Source organism: Lagopus muta, chromosome 3, assembly GCF_023343835.1.
Source record: "Lagopus muta isolate bLagMut1 chromosome 3, bLagMut1 primary, whole genome shotgun sequence".
In the NCBI taxonomy this organism is placed as follows: Eukaryota; Metazoa; Chordata; class Aves; order Galliformes; family Phasianidae; genus Lagopus; species Lagopus muta.
Window position 1 is genome coordinate 48,989,860 of NC_064435.1, and position 21,204 is coordinate 49,011,063.

The window sequence follows — 21,204 nt, forward strand, 5'->3', positions numbered from 1 at the left end:
TTGGCTGTACTTGGTCTTGAAAGATAGAGACCTTGAATAATAGCCAGTAGATAGCATCATTCTATTTAGGTAATAGGCCTCATAAGCCACCACTTCTGGGAACAGTAATGACAGTGTCCCACTTGCCTGTGATTTATGCGTGCTATATGTGTTAATGTTTCAGTATTTGCTTTCATGCAACTTTCCAAAAAAAAAACCAAAAAACCACAAAACAACAACAACAACAAAAAAAAAAAAAACAACCAGAAACAATAGTATAACTCCTATTAGTCTTAAGATTGTTCTTCAGGTTTATCATGTGACTTTGATAACAACTTCAAGTTGAACTCTGTGTCTGTTGGCTAAATGCCAGATCAGTAGCTTTGAAGTGTAAATGTCCTGTTTTGTTTTCCCAAGAAGTGCAGATGAGCACTGGTAATGCAGGTCTACCTTGCCCCTGGAGTACTTCATAGCATGTCTCCCGGGAGGGTAGCCTGTAGATGAAAGCATTTAATAATCTCCAGAGTGATGCTTTGTGGGTTAACAGTATTGCTGCTGGATGGGGGAATGCTGGTTGAGTATAAAATGAGGTGATCCTTGTCCCTCTCTTTATCTATAGCAGCCTATTTTGCCTTGCTGCCTGTCTGAATCTGCTTCCCTTTTATCTATGGAATAACTGTCTTGCCTGTAATCTGCCATTTTCTCACTTGGCTATGCAGGAAGTCTGCAGTGACTTTCCTTAGGCTTTCTAACTGTTTCCATACCAGCATGACCCTAGGAGGCATCTTAATCTGGGCAGCCAAAAAGAGGATACTGGGAGATGGGAAGTGCTCTGAAGTTTCTTGATCTGATCTGTTAGAGTGAAGTTGTGGGTACTCAGCAACCTGCTAATGGAAATGAGTGCTTTCTGGTCTCTGTGATGTCTTTGGGGATCCTTTTCATTCTGAAAGAAGTATATGAACATGGGGTGTAAAGGATTTCCACTGTGTAAATGAGTTGATTTATACTACTGTACTGTAGAAAACACATCAATAATCTGCATGAGTAAAACTCATGTTTAGGTTATATGTGTATACGAATGCATATGCACACACAAATACTGTTTGTATATGCATACAATATGTAATTTAAGACTCCTTTTGCAGTATTCTTAGTTCTGAGAAATGACCGTCTTTCAACGTAGAGCATTTTAAAGTAATTAATGTTCACTAATTGCTAGGTTAGTAGTGTTCACATACTGATGTTGCATGTAATGGCATCAGACTGCACTAAGATGTTGAAAAGGCTCAAAAAAGATACATTTTCTGCAAGGCTAAATTCAAACAGTTTCATATTCCTGCAGCTCTTTTCTGTGTTTCCAAATATGATCTCATGAATTTAAATAGATCAACTACATTGATGTCTTGATCTATTTAAATTGCTTCTAAAGCTACTGATCATATGCTTTTGTCTCCTCCATGCTGATGGTGCAGCTGCTTGTTCATTAGAAGCCTGACTTCTGAGGTTCTGGGATTATTCTATGCCTCTAAAGCAGCTCTGTAACTGGTAGTTCTTACCAGTAACTGGGGCTAGTTTCTTCTCAGCAAAGATGTAATCCACCCCAGAATTCTGATGGAAAAGTTCACTTACTCTTTCTTCTAAAAATCTTGTCAGAAACCGAAGGAATAAAGGTGGGACAGTTTCCATAACTCCTAATGGCATTATGCCTTGCTCTGTTGTTAACAGTATTTGTATTTTAATGTAATCTCTCTTGTCTCCTTCATAAAGAAAGGTAAGTTACAACTTCGTAAAAATCCATAATAAAGACAAAGCTCCTATAAATAACATTTTATTGTGTATTTGAACTGGTAATTGAGTAGTATTGTTTCTCTTTTCAGTGACTGAGCAAAACTCAAAGCTGTTTCTAAAGAAAGTATAAGTCTATATGTGTGATGGATGTATATTCTACAATTGTATAGTAATTGCTCATCTTGAAGCATTAAGTAATATTTTTCCTTTCCTTTGAATGTTTGAGCAATATTTTTCAATTTCTGTAAAATTGATCTTGTCATTTCAAAAGTACTTATTTGTTTACTGGAGTATCTAATCTAGAAAGTGCTGTAACTTCCTTTTCTGCCTGTTCTACCATCTTTTTGTGCACTGAACTTTATGTATGTAGCACCATGCACTGAGGTAGAAATGGCTGATCTATGAAGGTCTCTTCTTGCTGACCAGTACCAGGTTGAATTTAAATAACAGACTTTAACTTTTTTGAGAAAACTTGCTAGGAAATGGTTGGAGGTAACCTTACAAACTTATCCTACCACAAAATCCTTTCTTTATTCATCCATCCCGAAGAAGGCGATGTGAGTGCTGTGTGTTCCTTCTCCCTATGTGCACTGAGGGTTTACTTCTTTGCAATGCATCCTGCAACAGTGGAAATCCAAGAAAGCAGTATAACTTTTCCTTATTATACTTGACATGTAAGTAAATACTTTAATGGTGGGAAATGGGAATAGGCTGCTCTTTACCCTTTCCTTGTCAGTGAAGGAAATGCCTTTTTTGCCCTCAGATGAAAAGAGCAGCACTGTAGTAAGAATTTGACAGGAGCATGTTACAGGATGCACTCAGTGAGATAAGAGCAGTAGTTCTTGACTCTCTCTGTTGGACATACTACAGTAATACAAGTGGAAATGTTTTAAAGAAAATTGAAACAGAAAAGTGCAAGGGAAACTTGGAAAACTTAATGGGCATCATTTATAGTGAGTAGAGAGAAAGGAGCTTTAAAGATAACTGTTTTCTTTATACTCAATAACTGTCCTTCAATTTCAGAAGGAAATTACTTTGCTGATAACAGTCAAGAATCCCAAATACTCCTTGCTCTGTTCAATTGCCCTGCCATGTGTTTTCAGGACATAAAGGTAGTGTCATGGTTGGACTCGATCTTTAAGTTCTTTTCCAACATGAGTGATTCTATAAATTGAGTTGCTAACTGATACTTACACAACTGTGACAGTTCACTGTTCTGTAGTGAAATTACATGATAGTTACTATTTCTGGCTTTAATCCGAAGTGCATATTACCAATGTGGCATTATTAATTTGCTAAGGAAAGCTTATTATTGCTATACAGGGACACGTCTGTAAAAGCATGTTTCTTTGAAGAATGGGGAAAAACAACCAAAACACTCTCTTCTGGTGTTGGAGTGTTAGATACACTCTTTATGTCTAAATGTGGTGAGCATATGAATGTGAAATGTAAGAGGAGATTTGCCAAGTGCTGATATCTTTATTTCTCTACTTCCATATGGCATTGCACTAGCTGCCTCTTGCATTATAGTTTCTACCCTTCTGCTTTTATATCACATTTGAAAGAAGGATCTGTGTTGCTCTAACAGAACATATGCATAATATGAGCTGCTTAGTGAATCAGCAGCATTTTCATGCACTAAACCTGTGCACTCATTTTACTGGGGTCCTGTTGAATAGGGAGACTGGAAAGATAAGCATTCGCTGTCCTATCTAAATAGGTCTGCAGTGCAGGGTAAACTGCAATGGGAGTGACTCTGCAGAAGCTTTTGTTTACAAAGCAGAAGAATCATCCAAAGTTGCAACTCAGTGGTTAGTTGTATTTGCACCAATACACCAGATTAGTTTTTATTATTCAAGCCTTTCACATCCCAAGGAGATATGTAAAAACACAGATTGTTATACATTATTGAAAAATATTCTGAGTTACTCTGCCCGGTACAGACTGATGCATTGTTCCAACTGAAGAATAGGAAATACTGTTTCGAACACCTCAATACAGAATTGGAGAATGTTTAACAGGAGTCTTTTTTTGCAAAGCAATACTTAACTGACATAAAACCTCTGTTTATATACCACAAGTGTAATGTTCTCAGAACTGCTTGAATGCTGCATAATTTTCAGTTACTTCCTGATGATACAGAGCTTGTGAAACAGGCCTTATGCATAAAGTGCTTGGTCAAATGGTGACTCTTACTGCTTCTTTCAGGCAATTAGAAACATACCAACCCAGCTTGAAGAAAAATAAGTTAGTAAAGTAAATCCATCACAAGTGTAACTTGCAAAATTGTTGCAGGTTTTTTTTTTTTTTTTTTTTTTTTTCCCAAAAAAAATCAACTCTGGTTCCTGGGTGAGTGAAAACAAACAAGATAGGGTAGTTTTTAAATTCAGGTTGAGAGTTGATTTGTCCAGTCTGCGTTCTGCCATGTGCAATTCTAGCCTAAAAAACACTGAAGACTGAGTTCTTTGCTCTTGTTACACAAACTGCTACTCTGATTAGTGAGGCTATTGGCAGGCATGAACTTGGTACCTGATGGCAAGTGGCCTGGATGCTTATGCTGAGTTTGGAAATATGCATAAGTTAAATTGGGTAATGAAGGCTTAGCTGCACTCTCTCTACAGAGTTTGGTACCTGAATCATTTATGATGGAGACTTCCAGGTACTGCAATAATATTTGGAGAATATTTTTTTTAAGGAGCAAATAATCACTATTGGCTTTTCAAAGTGGATATGAGGTACTTAAGAAGAGCCATTAGTCTGAGTAAACCCTTAAGGTTGCAGGCAATAAAATCTTTAAAGTTGTGGCTGGTTATCACTACAGGCTATTATAAGTACAGGCAGGAGTGATGTGATGATGTATCTGTATTTCTGACTGGTGAACTGCATTTCTGATTAAAGATTATCTCCTTAATTGATGGAAAGCAAACACCTAGAATAATATTCTGGCTTGTGAGATATTGCTGAGATGATGGAGTCTGTAGGACTGCAGTGAGAAATTTTCTGTAATGGATTAATGGGACAGTATCTGGACAGCACATTATCAGAGCCACAGTTACAGGTTTTGGTGTAAAGCTTGTAATGTTGCTTTTGCGTGGCTTTGAAAGAAACAAAGAAGCAGGTGGGGAGAGGGAAGAAGGTAACTACTGCATGGAGCTGGCTTGGTGATGGGGAAGATGTTTCATGGGTTCTGTAGGAGTTCTGGTGTCACATGGAAATGGTCATGGCACTGCTGGGTCTGGCTGAGCTGGTGGCAAGTGGGGTTGACCAGGTGTAGAGGAAAACTTGCTTATGGTGTTGGGAGGTGCTTCCAAATTGGCCATGGGTGATTCCCATCTGTCTTAGGAGTCTTTCTTGTGAAGGAGCAATACAGGACAGGCCTGCAAGGTCTGCTGATGAGCAACTAATTGTGTGTAACTGTATCCTCTTTTAATTATTACTTTGATCCTGGTATTTCTGATTCTTGTGCATCAGAACTGATTGGATCTTACTTTTCTAAAGAATGATTTTTGTTTGCATAAATGATATGCTTGCTAAAATCAGAGTAATCTCAAGTGTGTGCTAACTGATTATCTTATGCAAATAACATTAAATTAATCTCGGGTAACAACCTAGTTTCATTCTAGGGAGTACAGAGATGCAATTTGAAATGCAGACTAAATGAATTACACCTTAATAAAGTTTTATTTCACATAGGGCATGGGGAATTACAGTTTAAACCAGATAAGAAAGTACAGAATTTCACCTTCTGTTGTACATTAAAGATCAGTACAGTATCAAAGATAATTGGTGTTTAATATCTGCTCAGATCTTAATAGAAGAAATAATGATTAAGAGACTTTTCATGGGTGTACCAATTTTGCTGGAATAGGATAGTGGTGCAATTGTGTGATTTCAGTCGTATAAAGATATTTCTGCAGACTTTTTAATACAGCATGTGTAATCACTACAACTTACAAGGAAATGTGTATATTACAGGGAAGATAGTTTATCTTGCATATTTAACATCTTTACTAATTATAGTGTTTAAAGGATAGATAATAAAGCAGGCTACCCACAGTTGTTTAAAATCCAATAACCTCCGCTTCTGGGAAGAACTTTCTTTCCTTTTCAGTTAGGTAGTGGTGATCACCATGGTGAGATGCTGTGATCACTACTATATGTGTACTACATAAGAAAGCTGAAACTCTGCCCACATACAGGTATGATAATGGTGGATCATTAAATACGAATCAAGTCTTCCTTATCTTTCATCTGTTCTCTGGGAACAATTCATTCAGTGTGCTCTGACAATGTGTTGAATTGTAATGAGTCACTAAGAGGAAAAAATGTCTCCACAAGATGCGTGTTGCCTTTATGAACAGTGGGCGTATCACTCAAATGTCTTTCTATTAACTATATATATTCATTTCATAGCTTCTGTTGTGTTTTCATCCTCTATCCCTTTGTGTTCACCTTTGGAAGTCAATGAACTCTGAATTTATAACAAACTTCTTGGTAAGGAGTTGGTAGTCTTCTCTTAAATAAACTTGAAACAACCTACATCTTTACTTGGATTACTGAGAGGTGAAGGTAGATATCATCAAATATGCATCAGTTTCGACAGAGAGGTGTGAGTTGCCTGATTTTTCTGCTTTTGTACTGGGGAGATGGAGCTAGAATTAATGTCAAGAACCTTTAGCACCTCAGTGCTTCTTGATTAACACTTAACAAGAAGGCAGCAGATGAATTTTCTCCAGCCAAAATGAATTGGGTTTAAAGCATGACGAGATTACATGCAGGGCTGGGATTGTGGAGTTCTTTGCTCACACACTCCCTTCTAGTGTTATTTAACTGGAACTCTCTATTCCCACATGCTCTTCTACCCTACCCCTTCCTATTATGTTAGACCTCTACCAAAAGATAAGATAAAACAGGATAAAAATGCTTCAGAGAAAACAAGTTCTGTGCAATTTGATTTTAGCTACAGATGACTTATTGTATTTAAACTTAGTTCCTTACTCCTTGTATTATTTCTTGTCAGCTGTGACAGAATTTCACACTTAGGAAAGTGCAATAAACCAGTAAGAATGAGAAACTCAGCTGCAATAAACTCTGTACTTCTTCTGGTCTAGATTAATTTAGATTTAATAGATATAAAATGAACAGATTTTGGGGAATGTCACTTCTGTAACTACAGTCTTGTTATGGTTGGATGAGTTAAATGTTCTAGGTGAATGTTGCTAGCAAATGAGATAGCAAAAACTTTCCTGCTGTGCTCAGGTCTTGTTTCAAGTTCCTTCTACCTCATGCACATCTGAATATTTCAATAAACTGACAGCTTTATTGAGAAGAGCAATGTAGTGTGAGTGCTATGGCCCCACATGGCATTTCATATTAAGGGTAGGGCCTGAGAGGTGGGCAGATGCTTATGCTTGAAAAGGATCTTGGCGAATTTGCCCTTTATCCCAGACAGCCTCTTGGGACATTGGAGGCAATCCCTGTCCTAGGTTTATGGATTGCATTAGCATCCTGCTCTGCTGCAAGACATTAACAAAAGGAATGATTTGGGGAAGAAAGCAAGGCCCATTAAGAGACTTCTATTTTGAATTTCCTGGATCAGAACCAGGAAATCTGCATGTCAGTATCTTTCAAACAATTCAGGAGTTTTAGAACTATCTGATGAAGCAGAATTTTGTAAAAGCTTGCTATGACTTATATTCTGCTCAGGGAGGCAATTTGCATGAGGCAAGGTGGCTGCAGCAGAACTTAGTGTCATACTTCAGAGATACTGGAGCAGTGTATCCCCCTCTCCAGTTTCCAGTGAGTTGCCAGTGGTAATTCCCTGGAGTGCAAGAAATTTGTTTCTGGTTGGAAACAAATGTTGTGTGGCCACTGGAGTTTCTCTTTTGTGTGGTAGTTTAACAGTGCAATTGTGGCAATGCTATCAATTGATCCAAGAATTGTCTCACTCTAAGAAATAAAGCTTAGAGCAATGGAGTTTAACTATCTGTTGTCAACTGCATTGAGCATTTGATTCCCATAACTTGATGTGAGAAGTAAAGAGGGTAGACTAAGGTCTTAGCCTAAGTAAATGTCTACAGGAGTGTGGGACATACCAGATTTTCTTTTGGGGTATTTCTGGATTGGGTTACTTTGAGAGTTACACAAGTCAGAAATGCTTCTTTTGATGTGGAACTTGGGGTAGAGAGATCTTCCCTTTGAGCTTATGCATTTGCTGTTTCAAGGCTGCAGATGTCTAAGGCTAAAATCTGTGACTTTGGTAGTATCTGATGAAAGACCTGTCCTCAGTTCACATTATGGATGTGGTTGGGTGGTCTTCCAGTTTTATTCAGGTGCCCCTATGAGCAGGGGTTCTGATGTAATACAGGAGCAGGAACTTTTCTTACTTGTGTAGGTTGCATTAGTCTTCAGCAGTTGGCTCACAACTATTTGACTCACTCAGGGAAGACAACTGTTTGATGGTGTCACCTGGGTTAAATGGGTCTGCAGGGGAGGCAGGCAACTTTAAGCCTTCAGCAGTGCTATCACTCAGGATCTCCAGCAACTGTTTTAGTTTATTTTAATCACAGGTTCTAAACTGTTTGAAGGACCAGGATGCTAACTACTTCATCAGCCTCTGAGGAGCTCAAGTTGTACTAAGCAGAGGCAGAAAATTTTCTTGAAAGATGTATGGAAATGTTAGGGCATGGGTATAATACGTGTCTGGCACTGTTCTTCTCACAAGTCTTCTATATGTCCTGAATAATGTGGGATGGCATGGCATGTTGGCTGATGCTAATATGAGGGCTTAGCTTTTGTGACATCTTCCCTTCCCCTGAGCCCTTAATTCTAGGCTTGTTGACAGCATGGAATGTCTGTAAAGTCTATGAGCTTGTGAATAATGTTGGCTGGGTAACAGATGCTTCTCTTATTCTTTTTAGGTGGTGAAGATATCAACAAAAAATTTTGTTGGTGCGTGTATGAAGAATACAGTTTTAAGAGAGCAAAATAGTTCAGAACAGGTACTGTAAAATTGAAGAGACTAGTTGGATGTTAATATCAACAAATTTAAGTTTCTATTATACTGTGAAGTTCATGCCTATGTACTCCTTTTAGCCTCAGTATAAGTAATTCTTCATCACAAATCTAACAACCTGAAGAATCCCCACTGAATCCCTACTGTGGGCACAAACACAGAACTGACATGGTTATTCTGTGTTTATGAGGAGCAGGGAAGCTTGTGAAGCCTCACACTTTCAGCCTACTGCAGAATATTTTTTTCAAATAGTGGGAGAGCCGTATTACCTGTGGCTTGAGTTGCCTAATACCAAAATATTTAGCTACTGTATGAATTTTCCAGATTTTGCATATTTACTTTGTTTTTTTTGTTTTTTTTTTTTTTTTTTTGTGGATGTGGGTTTTGTGGGGTTGGAATTTCTGGTCTTCCTGTGAACTTTGAACAAACACTTAAGTTGCACTGGAGGGCAGGTCTGTGCCCATGTCTTCATAGGTTCAGGGGGAAAACGAGTGTTCTCATGACTTGAAAGGATTTTGAAGTTTAGGAAGGTTATAATTCACTTGCTTAGATGTCTTCCTTTGTGGTACTGCTGTTCATTGCACCTGCCATCCAAGGGTCTTTTACATTATAACTGTTAATCTGACTGAGAAAATATCTTTGGTTCTTTGGATTTCTAAGGAGAATGCAATGGAAACAAGTAGCAAAAATCTTTGGACTTTTGCTGCCTTTACTGCTTGTGTCTAAATACTGTGGGTGAGGGAAGTCATGAAACCTTATTGTAGTGGAGAAGGAAATGTGATAGGATGAATGGGAGATATTAAGGTAAAGGAGGGAATGGTAGAATTTTGAGCATAAATACACAAATGTACATTTAAGGGTGCAGGAGGGAGTGGGGAAGAGAAAAGTAGTGCATGCTGTTCTGATCAGATCAGACTATGTTGCACTTAAAGATGATCAGAGCTTGATGGGCAAAGTTGATTCAGGATATAGTCAATTTCTGAGTACTTGGCTCATGTTATCTTAATCTGGATCTCTGTAGGTAACTTTGTTCAGGTAACACTCTCTCAGTCTCTTTAATGAGGTCTTTAATGAGGTCTTCATACCACCATGTGCTATGAAACATTATACTCCCACCTTAAAATACGAGGAAAAAAAATTTGAGCAGAAGAGAGAATGCAATATTTTAGAGGTAGCAGTCTAATCTAGAAGTAGGCTCTTCATGGTTGAGTGGTTTGTTCTTGTTGGTTTTTCGTTTTGTTTGAACTATTTGGCATAATTGGTGCTTCTTGTAGTGAGTTTTGAGTTCAGCAGACCTGAGTCCAGACTGAACTAATCTAAGTCATCTTTTCTTGTTAGCTGATGGATTCTTTTCTTTATTTTTCCAGTTCCGTAAAAAAATAACTTCAAGTCCTGAAGAAAGAACAAGATCTCAGTGAAGCTCTGAACTGGGAGGAGAAAACTTTGGCATTGTAGGATTAATATCATAAAAAGACATTTAGTCCAGGAGCAGGCTCAAGTGGGTGGCAGTCCTGAGGGATTTCAGCAAGTGTGCTCTCCAGTACAGCAGGGCCAAGGAGAAGGCTGTCTCCCAGCAGTACAGCCACAGACATTGGCCCATGGTCAGCAGCCTCAGGGGGTAGGCGCAGAGCATATCCAGCAGCAGAATCAAACAGTGCAGGGAGGCATGGCCCTAAACATGAAACCACAGCAAGTGGACAAGGGGCGGGAGGCCCTGGAAGTGACTGTACAGGTGAGGCTTCAGAAGTTGGGCGAGGGATGGGAAGCTCCAGAGATGACAGTACAGGTACAGCCTCAGAAGCTGAGCCCACAGTGGGAGATGTCAGATGTGACTGTACAGTTGCAGTTAGAGCAGCAGGGCAAAGAAACAGCTCTCCCGCAAGTTACTGTGCAGGTACAGCCAAAGGTGCAGAGACGAGGAGGAACTGATCTCAAGGTCACTGTACAGATGCACTTTGGCTGTGAGCTGAAAAAGGTGAGCTGTATGCAGGACCAAGGTGAGGAAATATTAGAGAACGGAGAGCAGCAGACACTAAATGAAAATCAAGGAGATTCAATAGCAAGATCTGAAGGCAAGAGAGAACTGGCTGTGATGGAGTTGGTTCTACAGGGAGCTCATAGCCAAAAGCAGGATCAAGAAGGAAAGGTGTTAAAATTCCAGCATGGACAAAGCCAAGAAGATGGGAGAGAAGAAGTAACGGAGATGCATGCTGAAAACAAAGCAGGCCTGCACGTTGAGGTGACAGATCAGCTATATGATCAAAACCAAAAGGAGGAAGAGCTGAAAGCAGACCTATCACTGCAGCAGGAAGGTCAAAGAGATACAAAGATGGAACAGGGCCAAGGTGATGGCCAAGAAGGGCCCAAAGGGGTGACTGAAGATCAACAAGAAGGCCAGGAGCAAGTGTTTAGGAAGCGCCCACGAGAGACTCCAAATTACTTTGTCTCTATACCAATAACAAATGACCAGGTATTTTTAATTTGTTGTTCCAGCAAACTGTAAAAGCTGTAAATAAGAAATGTCTCTAAGCTTGTTAAAAAGCATAGAATAGCAAGACTTTGCTACACTAGCAGTGCAAGAAAAAAGATTGTTATTTTATTCTCACAAGGTCTGATTGGTAAGTCTCTGCAATAGTATAATCTATTCTGTAATAGTTTTTCTAAAAGAAAGCAGCGGCTTTCACTGTCTTGAGTTGTTCCTTCCTACGTTGTTTTAAAGCTGTATTTAGTGCAGAGAAGATCAAAATTAATTTGTTCACTTCCTTCCCCACTGAATTGGAGAGTTATCATAAAATCAAAGAAAGTTTTACACTGGAAGGGATCTCAAGGCTCACCTAGTCCCACCCTGCTGCTGCCTGCTGGCAGGGCTGCTGCCTAGCAACTCAACTGACTGGTTCCCCATTCACCCTGGCCTTGAGCACCTCCAGGGATGGGGCTTCTCTGGGCAGCTGTGTCTGGGCCCCACTGCCTTCTGAATAGAAACTTTCTTCCTAACATCCAACTTAAATCTCCCTTCTTTTAGTTTGAAAGCATTCCCCCTTGTCCTGTAACTGTCTGCCCATATAAGAAGCTGGTCCCTCTTCTGTTTATAAACTCTCCTCCAGTACTGAAAGACTGCAGTGAGATCTATCTAGAGTCTTCCCAAAGCTAAACAAGCCTAATGCCCTCAGCCTTTTGTCATAGGAAGGGAGCTCCAGCCTTCTGAGCATCTTCATGGCTGTTCCCTGGACCCACTCCAACAGCTGCGTCTTCCTTGTGCAGGTCTGGATGCAGTACTCCAGATGTGGTCCCATGAAGGCAGAGTAGAGGGGAAGAATCCCTTTCTTTTCCCTGCTAGCTACCCACCCTCCTTTTGATGCAGCCCAGGGTATAGCTGGCCTTTTGGGCTGCAAGAGTTAACTGCTGGCTCACGTCTAGATTTTTGTCCATCAGAACCCACAAGTTCTTCTCTGTGGGGCTGTTCTCAGTCAGTTGTTCTCCCAGTCTGTACTTACATCTGGGATTGCCTTGACCGAAGTGCAGCACCCTGCACTTGGCCTTGTTGAACCTCATTAGGTAAGTGGAGGATGAGAGTTTTCTTCCATTACGGAAAGGGAGATGTTGATCTATTCTCCTCTCTTGCCCTCAAACTTATCCTGAAACCTTAGGTAGACAGTTAATTCCAGGAACCCACAAGTAGAGTGTGCATGCTTGTATTTCATCCATGTATATTCAGTGATTTCAATGTTTCTGAAATGTTGAGAAAGCAACAGATTTTTTTCACCTTCACGTTGTTAAACAGCAACAAACAGCAGAAATAAGCATAAGTAATTTCTTCTAGAGGTTTTGTGAGGGTTCTGAAACATTCCTGGTTAACACAGATGGTATTTCTGAAATTTGTCAGGCTAGCCTTGCAGTACTAGGATTGTCGTGAAAAGTCTTATGATACAAAGACACTGTGAGAACTGGAGAACGGTTTCACACTTTACTCTGTAACTACTTATGTAGTACTGATTTGGAGCCTCTAACATAGGGGATTGGACTCGATGATCTCCAGAGGTGTCTTCCAACCCCTATGATTCTGTGAACTTAAGCATACTATCATCCATTTTTCTCTTTTTAATATAAGGGAGAAGACTTGGCTTCCTTTGAGCTCCTCATCCCTTTTCAGCTGCTGTTTTGAAGCTCATGTAATCTTGTGAAAGACAGAAACAGAATGCTTCAGTCCCAGATTTGGTACTTCTACTGGGAAGTCTTATGCCGTTCAGCCTTCCCCAGACAGTTGACTTGCTGACAGTATTATCTTAGTTTCTCAGTGCGCAAAAGCAGACAGAGCCTTCTGCTCTGTACTAGCATTCACCACACTCTCTTCAGCCTTTTCTTGACCCCTTACTGTGCACACAAATGTACTATGAAGAAGAAATAAAGACAAGCTTCGAGTTGGAAGTATTAAAAATAAAAATGAGGCTATTACACTTGGTTGAGGGAAGTTATGATTTGAATCACAGACTGCTGTGTCCTGGCATGAGTGCAGCTAAAACAGTGTTAGCAGTGTGAACTATTAATATTAATATTCATAATGACTATTTTTCTTAAGGTCTTTTCCTGCAAAACATATAAAATGCAAAATCTGAATGTTAGCTCTGTAGATGTGGAAATATACCCCTTGGCCACCAGCTCCTGCATTAGCTTATAGTGTTCTTTAATAAATTACTGTTGTTTGTTACAGATCCTTTTTTTTTTTTTTAAAAAAAAAAAAAAAAAAAAAAAGCTTAGGCTTCTATACAGTATTTGGGGCAACTGAATTTACAATTCTAAAATGCAACAATTAAATAGGATGACTGTTTCTACTATACATCTTTTGTAATTTCTTTCCCCAGTGTGAGAAGTTGCAGTGGCTTGCTCTGTAAGGCTTTTGAGTTTGTTTTTGACCAGGGTTAAATGTAGAAACTCTCATGTATGTGTTAGGGGAGATGTTCAAAGGTGCCTTCCTGTTCATAGGCAATTATTTTCTTTGGCTTTGTCCTGAGTGAAATAATTACTGAAGGTTATCTGGGGGATGGACCCATATAACTTCCAGTTATTCCTACGTATGACTCTTTTGAGAGGTGAACGAAAGTGCAGAGCACATTGAGAAGACAAATTCCAGGAAGGAAAAATAACTGTGTAAGCTGGAAGACAATGCTGGCAGAGGAACAGATGGGTAAGCAGTGGGCAAAGAATAAATAGAGGCTGGCAACTAGGAATGAATCTGCATGTAATCTGAGGAGTGAGATCATGGGGGAAAAAAAACATGAGAGCTTGGAAAAAAAACCATGAATGCTTAATTTATACTGCTATTTAATGAGATTTGAGTGCCCTAATATATGGCCTGTAACTGCATCCTGTATAGTTCTGAGTGTCACTTCTACCTTTCTCCTTTTCTGTCAATCCTGTTCTTCCAGATTTCCTTGGTTTTACAGCAGCTCTGGTAATCTGGCAGCTCTCTGATGTCTCTAGCTAGTTACTCTGCCCAATATATTTGGAGTTTATGCTCCTTTAAGGGCCACCTTCAACAGTAGCAGTGACTGACAGACCTGAGTAAGGGTCTGTGTCAGGGAACAGGTTAAGGACACTGTTGCCAGTGCTGTAGGCCTGGTATTTTCATATGGTAAGTGTGTGAATGCATACATACGTATAACTAATATTTGTCAACAATTCTAGTTGCTTTTCTCTCTAAAGTAGAGGTTTCTAACCTCAGTATAAAGGAACATAAGGCATGCCTTTCTAATATACTGTAATCCTTGTAGTTGCCTACATAAGAGATTTAAAGATGCTATTAGTTAGTTCTACCCAAAATACTTCCTTCAATGATTTTGAGAGCTCCCCTGATGACAGGGCTGAGGGCTTGTCTGTGCTTTCTTCCTTTTCAACAGAACAAAGGGAAAAACCCTGTTGCAATCCTGGTGGATGCATCAGCCCTTTCCTTTTGTGTGTTTCAGGAGGCAGGATGCCAGATTCCAGCAGTGGGTTGGGGTGGATTTACTTTGTAGTCTGAAACTTTCAGTATTTTTACCAGTGCTTCCTTCCTGTCTCCCACTCCAAATAAATAAAATAATCCCATTAAAAACATAGTATTATAGGAAAATGTTACAAACTGATTCAGTGAACCCTTCCAAAGCACAAAGGTATAAGAATACTTGACATTTTCTATTAGAGAAGAGGCAGAAAGCTCTGAACGTGCTTTTGTGAAGCTTGCCCACTGACAAAAAGCGGTAAGAAAATAATGAAAACTCTTTTGCAACCATCAGATATCTCTGTGAAGGAGTTTCACTCAAGTTTGACTTCTTAGTTGTCTGAACCTCAAACTGAGGAGGCAGAAAGGTCATCTTTCAAGAGTATTCTTGGAAAGATTGTAGAAGGGGGAAGTGTGAGACTGTCTTGTGGAACTGCTGACAGTGCTCGTCCTATTCTGTTGAAGTAAAGGTTTCTAGCTTGTGTGGTCAAATATCTTGATTCCTGCTGTTTTCAGGATCTAGGCAAATATGCTGAAAGTAGCAGGCAATAATAAATTGTCCCTCAGTTACAGTAGGAAATGTCTTAGGAGTCTTTTCAACTGTATTTTTATCATAGTAATAAATTTACTGTCAGTGTGGATTGAAAGGGCTCACTGTTCATATCTTCAAATGAGTTGTCTTAGTTGTATCTGGCTTTATCCTGGTATTTACACTAACTTATTCTACTGTCCAGGTTGTGATGTTGTTCACGGGTCTGCACAACTGCCAAAGCTTTATGTAAAAACACTGGGGAAAAATAAACATTGACCCAGCTGTTTCAGCCTATGCAAGAATGAAGAGCTCTAACATATGTGAGCATCTAGGCATGTAAGCCAGCATGTGCTCACTGTAATAGTCTGAAAATCCACAAATATCTGTATGATGGCTTTTACCAGGTGCTTAGTCCTTGAGTGACTGAATTCTTTTCCCACCTGCCTTTTTCTGTGATTTGCTTCTAAAACTTAACAGGCTGTTACAAAAAGAAAGCCTTTCTTTGCAACCTCTGGTTGGAGCCACTTGAGGAAAAGACATGGATCGACTCATAAGAGCCATGCAGCTCTGGAAAGCATAAAGTTGGACAGCAGCATGTTTACCAAACTGATCTACTTTATTTGCTGTTAGCTTTCTTTTGGGAAGAGACATCAGTTTAATCTGTGATCAAACTTGTAATCAGAAAATGGTGTCAGATTAATTATGGGAATGCTATTCAATTTCTTAGTCTATTAAGAGCTGACTACTGCATGATGATAGCATTAATATTTACACACTGCTGTGAGTTTTATTCAAATGTGCTTAGAGTCAGATCCAGACCTAGTTTAAGATCTAGGGTGCTGGCTCACATGAGAGCTATGAGTTTAGCCTGCAGGCTTAAAAAGGGAAAACAGATCAATCCATTGGTGGAAAAGCTAACCTAGGAGCTGAATCTGTATGTTATGTAATAGATCTTGGGGAGTGTGGGGATGGATTTTGGTTTTGCAGTTGGACTCAAACTGGGTCTGTATTTTTGTGTGTGAGATGCTTCAGCTTTCTCTATTACATTTTATTTTTTTTTCCCTGCAATACCTGAGCACTCCAGAATGACATTTTACTTTGCTGTTTTCTATTTACTGCATTGCAGATTTTGGATAGAATTGAAGATGTCCAAGAGCTCATATTCACAAAGGAGCCTGATTTGTTGAGAGCTTTTATTCCTGTTCAGACTATGCACCTAACTGTAGTTGTTGCTCATCTGGGAACAGAAGAAGAAGTGAAAAAGTAAGAATTCTTCCAAATTCTAGTATAGTTACATAATCTGTAAATGTGATAACCTTATTTCTGTTGTGAATAATAATTGTAATGGGGCATAACCAGTTTCTTTCTGGATTAGGATTTTCTGATCAGTTTCTGGCTTTTTTTTTTTTTTTTTTTTTTTTGATACATGATGACGAAAAGGTAGATGAGATGCTTCAGGGTCTGAAATTTTGTGCATCTTTCATGGGGTGGGGGAGAAGGCAGCATGGCTGTGAATGGTATTACTGCTAAGTTTTGTACCATAAATTAACTTATGTAAATTTTCCCAAGCTGCTGCCTGTTGAGAAGCCACAGTGTTTCAGACCAGCCATGCTTGTATCAGCTGGAAAACATTACCTGATAGATCATGTTGCTGTAAGGAAAACAAAAGTCTGTCTAGTTCCTTTTCAAGATGTACTCGTTTAATTCAAGCTGGGGACTGTCAGTGGGATCCTCTAAGTTATGATGGGCAGAGCGGAAGAGGACTTATGAAAACAGCCTCATGGTCAGAAAGTTGCTAAAATGAATGTCAAAGTAGGCAGAGTGTGCTGGAACTTCTTCTCTAAGCCCTTTGCACTGAGAATGAGAAAAAAGTGAAGGAAGGTCCTCTGGCACTGGGGGAAGTATTGCCTGGTAGAGATGCAGAGAGCATCTTTCTCCAGGGGCCTTTGCCCACGTTGTGGATGACAACCCTGCCCATGGCAGGAGTATGGAACTAGATGATCTTTAAGGTCTTTTCCAACCTAAGCCATTCTGTGATAAGCAAGGAAATGGAGGGGAAAAAAAAAAAAAAAATTAAACAGAAAAAATAAGCCCAAAAGGTAGAGATGGCTAAGCAGGATTACAATGGAAATGCGCATACAAATCATTTGCCTTGTTCTAAATTGATCTGGTTTACTGTTCATTCAAGAAGCTTTTGGGAGGGCCTGAGGGGAAGTAGAGGAGAACCTTTATATAGGCTGAGGAGCCTGTGTGTGAAAGTCACTATGTACAGTAATTTGGTAATAAAAATCCCTGCCAGTGCTGCTGACTGGGCAGGCTGTCATCCAAGAGGATAGGAAACTAGAGGAGAGCAGTGATCAAAATGGGAATCAATCAGTAGGAGAGGTGAATGAAGCAAGTGGGGTTAATGAACTTAAGAGTGAATGTGTGCCTGTAATGCAGAAATAATAAGCATACCTAATGAGAAGCAGATCTTACTTGCCAGATGCTTTTTGTCCTTTATCTTCTACCTACCTGCAGTCCTACTAAAGTTGCAGTTCAGTGGCTATGGCTCTACACTGTCATGTGGAAGAAAAGATTGCCTTAATTGTTAAGCCAGCTATTTATCTATTCATGCAAATAGCATTGCTGAAACTTACAGCAGTAGGAAAGCATCTTCAGATCTCATGACACAAGCTCTTCCAGCAGTGTTTAATGGTGGTTTGGACACTAAGTGAGGGACCAGGTTATCTCTGCTTGTTAAGTTGGAGGAAGCAAAATTCTCTACAGAGAATTAATTCCTTTTCCACCTTTAGTGCTGTCCTCAGCAAATTTTCATTTGCACAATCTCCCGGAGTCTCAAGAAGAAGCAGCTTTGATGTAACAATTAATAATATCAATACAGTGCTCAGAACTGGTCATAATGCTGACTGCTGTAGGCTAAAATGACCTTCATATGCATGAAATGCTTTCCTATGAAGACCAGGGCACAGAACTTGTGCCATCTGGATTGCAGTGCTGTTTCCCTGTTTAGATAATGTAATACAGTAGTAAGATAACTTTTTTAAATAATGAAGCAATGTAGTTCAAACTTCTAGGTGTAATGATAAATTCGGAAAGCAGCAGCCCACAGACTGGTTTCCTGTGATCCTCAGTTGCAAAGTATTTTGTTATATGCATAAGGCATAATTACTGGAAGGCCTCTGCTCAGATCATGGGCCTGAAGTCTGACAGGATCCCTTCTCCAGAGGCACCTGTAGCACTTCAGTGGGTACTATATTACTGAAAGACATGACATTCACTTTTCAGGAACTAGTTAGTTAAATTCTGTTAGAATGTTTAAGTAAAATGGTTGCAGTATTTTTTGGTAATCCAAATCTCCAAAGATTTATGTGCACAGCAAGGTGTGCATCAAAACTTTGTTATGGTGGGAGCTCTAGGTCCCATTTCAACCATGAGTTTAAGAACTGTCCTTGAGTACTGAAATATAATGGAGATGAATGTTAAATGTGCTGCAGCTGGAAACGTGGGTTTATTTAAGTTTTAGAATAAAACTAGTGAACTGGTTAAAAATTGCAGTGACAGAGGTTTAAATTTCATGACAAATAAGTTCAATTTTATCCCTTTGACTGCTTAGCAGTAACATATTTGCACAGACGTTTCTGGCATGTTAATGACTTGAACACTCACTTTTCAGCAAAACTCACTTCTACTGTATGAACTAAAATTGAAGGTATTGAAAGACATAATTTACTTAATGCCTGTGCAAAGGTATTTGTCCTGGAATATAGTGTAACTGTTACATCTTATATAGTGCTACAGAGTGACCAAAACCAGGTATATTATCTGATATTAAAAAAAGTATTTCCGCATTAAGTCAGACTTCTTTCAAAATACAATGGGTTTCTTAATTTTTTTCTAAGGGCTGTTTTGGCACTGAAGCAAAGCAAGACCAAAGTGGAAGCCATTTTGCAGGGTAAAGACCTTATTATGACATTTCACGGGATTGGACAGTTTAACAATCAAGTGATATATGTGAAAATGTCAGAGGAAAATCGGAAAATGCTCTGCAGAATTGCAGGTATGTGCTTAATCTGACTCTTTATTACTTGTGGTAAACTAATTTGCAAAGTCAACTTTTCTAAGTGCTGGCCTGAGCTGTTGTGCTTGCTTTGTAATATGCTGTCTTTCCTTAGTCTTTAAGTATTTAATATGAAGCTGACAGCTGCAGAAGAGCATAAAAGCAAATTCTGTGTACTAATTTGGGACAGGTGAGAAGCAAAGGCATTTGTCTTGTCAAGACACAGCAGCAAGGCTACTCCAGCAGACCCTGCAGACTGGATCTCACAGCCTGGTGATGTACGTAGGTTTTCAAAGTGAAACCTCAACCTTGGGGCCCTATCCATTCTAGTGAACTGGAAGCCTTGAGAGCGACTTAACTTGAATTTCCTCTAAATTAAGGCATGCATGGAATGGCTATTACTGCTTGAACAGGATGTTACAAACAGCAGTGTTTGCATGTGCATGTGTACTTCCAGCAGATGAATTTTTGCTTCCATTGCAGAAGGTGTAACCAAAGTACAGGAGTGGCTTCTGTCCCCTATTCTAAAATCTCAAAGCAGCAGTAGGTTCACGGATGTTCCAGTTCTTAACTGTTTACCTTCATCTGAATGCATCATCTGAAGGCTTTGATGCCCCCCCTACCCTCCCTTTCCCTCACTCTTTTCTATTTTTTTTAGGAGCTTGTTTAGCCTGCAATGCAGAACCTACTCTGTGTTCTGGGCTTCAACTTCCAACAGAGCAGAAATAATCAATATATGCTCTTTGTTTGTGAAAGGAGGCATAGTTCAACTAATGTTTCTCAAAAAGGCATACAGCACAAAGACACTTGATCTTCAAAAGATATTTTGCTTTTTCTTTTTTCAGAGTAGTCTGTTTTCTCTTTAATGCTGCTTTATTCCTACTCCAGTTCCTAGCTTTGACAATTAGTCTTGTTCCCTTCTCCTTCTATTTATTTTTCTCTTAGTAACCAGTGTTGCAACTAGACAGAAAATGCCTCTCAACATCACCAGGTTCTTTGCATCAGCTAAACAAACCACTTCACTGCCCACTACCTTCAGCTTCAGCATTCTTTTCCCTCATTGTTCCCTTCGTGGTAGGGGGTAATGTTAACTCAAAACAGCTGTGCTTCTGTTGAAAGTAGTCTGCCAATGTGCATACTTGTTAGGTTAGGTCCTTAACAAACTTCTCAATGCCCAGACTGTTTCTTCAGAACTGATCCAAAATAATCCTGACTGAAAGATGGCTAAGTGGAATGTGTGTTATGTAGCTTCCCAGACCATGAGATATATGCTTCAATACCACTGGAAAAGAACTGTTTAATGGTTTTGATGGAGCCATACTAGTTCTCTCCTCACTTTCTTCTGAAAGCTGAAGTGAATGCTTCCTCTTTTCTCTTGACTATTGCTGTTTTTCCCCCTGCTCCATTTTGCTTTACTGAGAATTTTATTCCTAATGAATCAAAACACACACGATCAATCTTTATCATGCTATTTTAGCAACAGCAAAAATGTTTAAATTTGGTTCTGCAGAATGTGCTATGTTTTTCTTAAAGGCTAATGGAGCTGCATTAATACTGAAAATCTTTACAGTAGTGAGTGTCTTGATTACTTCCTTATTCCTTTTTGTTCCCTGCCTGGGTCACCTCCATCTATAGGATTCTGTAAACCCAGGGTCCGCCCTCTGATCCAAACCCCTTTCCAAATAAACTGGAGAAGAATAATTTTGATTCCAAACCATAGGAATACTTCATCTGTACTTGCATCTGTTTAACGTAGTGTGATTGTTCACTGATTGTCTGAAATACTTCCTTGGCTGAGAGGCAAGCTGCCAGCTTTCAAGCTGTTACTCTGTCACCAATGGCTTTGCTATTCAGAG

General features: G+C 39.4%; 1 protein-coding gene across 3 annotated transcripts in view; it reads left to right on the forward strand.

Annotated features, from left to right (window-relative positions):
* Positions 1 to 21,204, forward strand: part of LOC125691007 (uncharacterized) — a 32,513-nt gene that overhangs the window by 812 nt on the left and 10,497 nt on the right. For 2 of the 3 annotated variants that reach the window (XM_048939864.1, XM_048939862.1), the window contains exons 2-5: positions 8,688 to 8,768; positions 10,150 to 11,252; positions 16,415 to 16,551; positions 19,191 to 19,348. In XM_048939864.1, the coding sequence (XP_048795821.1) occupies positions 10,449 to 11,252; positions 16,415 to 16,551; positions 19,191 to 19,348 (1,099 nt within the window). In that variant the 5' untranslated portion in view covers positions 8,688 to 8,768; positions 10,150 to 10,448. The remainder of the gene's footprint in view (positions 1 to 8,687; positions 8,769 to 10,149; positions 11,253 to 16,414; positions 16,552 to 19,190; positions 19,349 to 21,204) is intronic. The other variant, XM_048939863.1, reaches the window with a different exon arrangement.